Source organism: Fonticula alba (genome assembly GCF_000388065.1).
Source record: "Fonticula alba strain ATCC 38817 unplaced genomic scaffold supercont2.1, whole genome shotgun sequence".
NCBI classification, from domain to species: Eukaryota; order Rotosphaerida; family Fonticulaceae; genus Fonticula; species Fonticula alba.
Window position 1 is genome coordinate 1037798 of NW_009242971.1, and position 1905 is coordinate 1039702.

At 66.9% G+C, this 1905-nt stretch overlaps 1 protein-coding gene across 1 annotated transcript in view; it reads right to left on the minus strand.

The window, feature by feature from the left end:
• The window catches only part of H696_00226 (hypothetical protein), a gene marked incomplete at both ends in the record, with an annotated part of 2405 nt that extends 796 nt beyond the window's left edge, over nucleotides 1–1609 (minus strand). Inside the window, 5 exons of the mRNA XM_009494071.1 lie at nucleotides 19–47; nucleotides 171–745; nucleotides 910–1201; nucleotides 1308–1488; nucleotides 1568–1609. Of these exons, the coding sequence (XP_009492346.1) occupies nucleotides 19–47; nucleotides 171–745; nucleotides 910–1201; nucleotides 1308–1488; nucleotides 1568–1609 (1119 nt within the window). The remainder of the gene's footprint in view (nucleotides 1–18; nucleotides 48–170; nucleotides 746–909; nucleotides 1202–1307; nucleotides 1489–1567) is intronic.
• Nucleotides 1610–1905: the final 296 nt, after the last annotated feature.

Here is a 1905-nt window from a genome sequence, read left to right on the forward strand (position 1 = left end):
CGGCTGCAGGTCGGCGACGAGGGACTTGGAACGGATGTCGATACCGACTGCACATTTGCACAGGGGGCAAGAGGAGGGGGAAGGCGACCAGGGAAAGGTCAGTGCGACTGGGGGCGGGGAGGCAGGAAAGCGGGGTCGGGGAGGAAGGGGAAGGGGAAGATGACACGCACGCTGGCGCATCTTGCCAGTAGTCCAGTTAGTCAGGTAGCGGGGGAAGACCCGGCCCATGTTGCCCTCCTCCGGGAAGACCTGGGTCACCTTGATGGGAGCCTCGCCATTGGGGGTGCGCTGCTGCGCCAGGGCGCAGGCAACCTCCGAGCCAAGGAAGCTGCCGCCGATGACGACGACATGCTTCTGGGCCACAGGGGCGGCCGGGGTGGGAGCGGAGGCGGCACTCTCGGCCTCGGCACCCTCGGCCGGGGTGGTGGCAGCAACGGCGGCCGCAGCGGTGGCCTTGGCATCGCCGACCAGCTTGGTGTACAGCTTGCGGTAGTCGGCCACCGTGCGCAGGGTGGTGACATGCTGCTTGGCATGCTCGGGCAGGGCCTTGGCAGCCGGGAGGGTGGCCGGAGTACCACCGGTGGCCAGGAGAACCTGGTCGAAGAAGACCTTGCGACCGTCGGCCAGGAGGACGAAGCGCTGCTTCAGGTCCAGGTCGACAGCGCGCACGCCGTTCAGCAGGACAATCGGCGTGTCACCCTTGGCCTTGAGGGAGGTGTAGTAGGTGGGCGGCTGGTAGTGGAGGCTAAGATGGGCCAGATGGGAGGGATGGGTGAGTGGAGCCTCGCATGACAGGCCAGTTGGCAGAGGGGTTTAGCCCGAGGGAGGGAGGGAGAGCGAGAGAGAGAGAGAGAGAGAGAGGGAGGGGCACGGGACGAGGGGGGAGGGGACAAAATGCAGTTGGCGTACGTCACATCGTTGCCGGCCCAGTCGCAGTAGTTCAGAGTGTCGACGACGTCCGGGTCCTGGCTGAACCAGAGCTCCTTGGTGATGGGGGGCCGAGCGTAGGGGACCTCGACATCCTCGCCAATCATGATGATGACGGCAGTCGGGTCGCGCTCCATGATGGCCGCCGCGGCAGAGTAGGAGGCGGTACCGGTACCAACAAGAACATACTTGGCCCGGAGGTTGCCACCGGGGAGGGTGACCGCGTCGGCGTACGGGTTGGCCGGCGGGGCAGGCGGAGGCGGAGGGGTGGTGACTGAGAGGGGGTCAGTGTGAGGGAAGGGCAAGAGCAGGGCAGCGGGGGGGGAAGAAGGAAGGGGGCCAGGAATCGGGCCAAGAATGTGATGAGGGTCAGAGCGCACCCTCGGGCTTGTCCTCCAGGGCCGCGGTGGCAGCAGCCTCGGCGTCAGACACCGGCAGGACCGGCTGGACCGGGGCGGCGTCATTGTGCAGGGCAAACTGGCGGAAGAGGGCACGAGGGCCGGGGCCGGTGCTGGCGGTGGTCTCCTTGATGGAGGTAGCCTTCATGGCCAGGACGGACGCCTGGAAAGAGCGCGGGCGAATGGGCAAGGTGAGAAGGGATCCGCGAAGGATGGCCACATGCGATCAGACGCTGACGTACGGAAGCCGCGACGGCGGCGACGGCGGTGAAGCGGGAGAACATGGCCTCTTGCTGGTGCGAGGGGGCGGGGGAGAGAGGGAGAGAGAGGGAGAGAGAAAGAGAGAGAAAGAGAGAGGAAGAGGGGACACGGGGCGAGAGGGGAGAGGAAGAGGAGGGAACGTGAGCCCGGAGCTGGGCTCAACAGAGGATGTTTTAGGCCAACATGACGGCCTGCCTGGCGACGCAGGGACAACACCGCTCGGAGGCTGGCAGGCGCCACGGCGATGGCCCCCATTGGCCGTGCCCGGGCCCGTGTGTATTGCGGCTGAGGAGATGGTGGGCGGGGCAGGGGCGGGCGG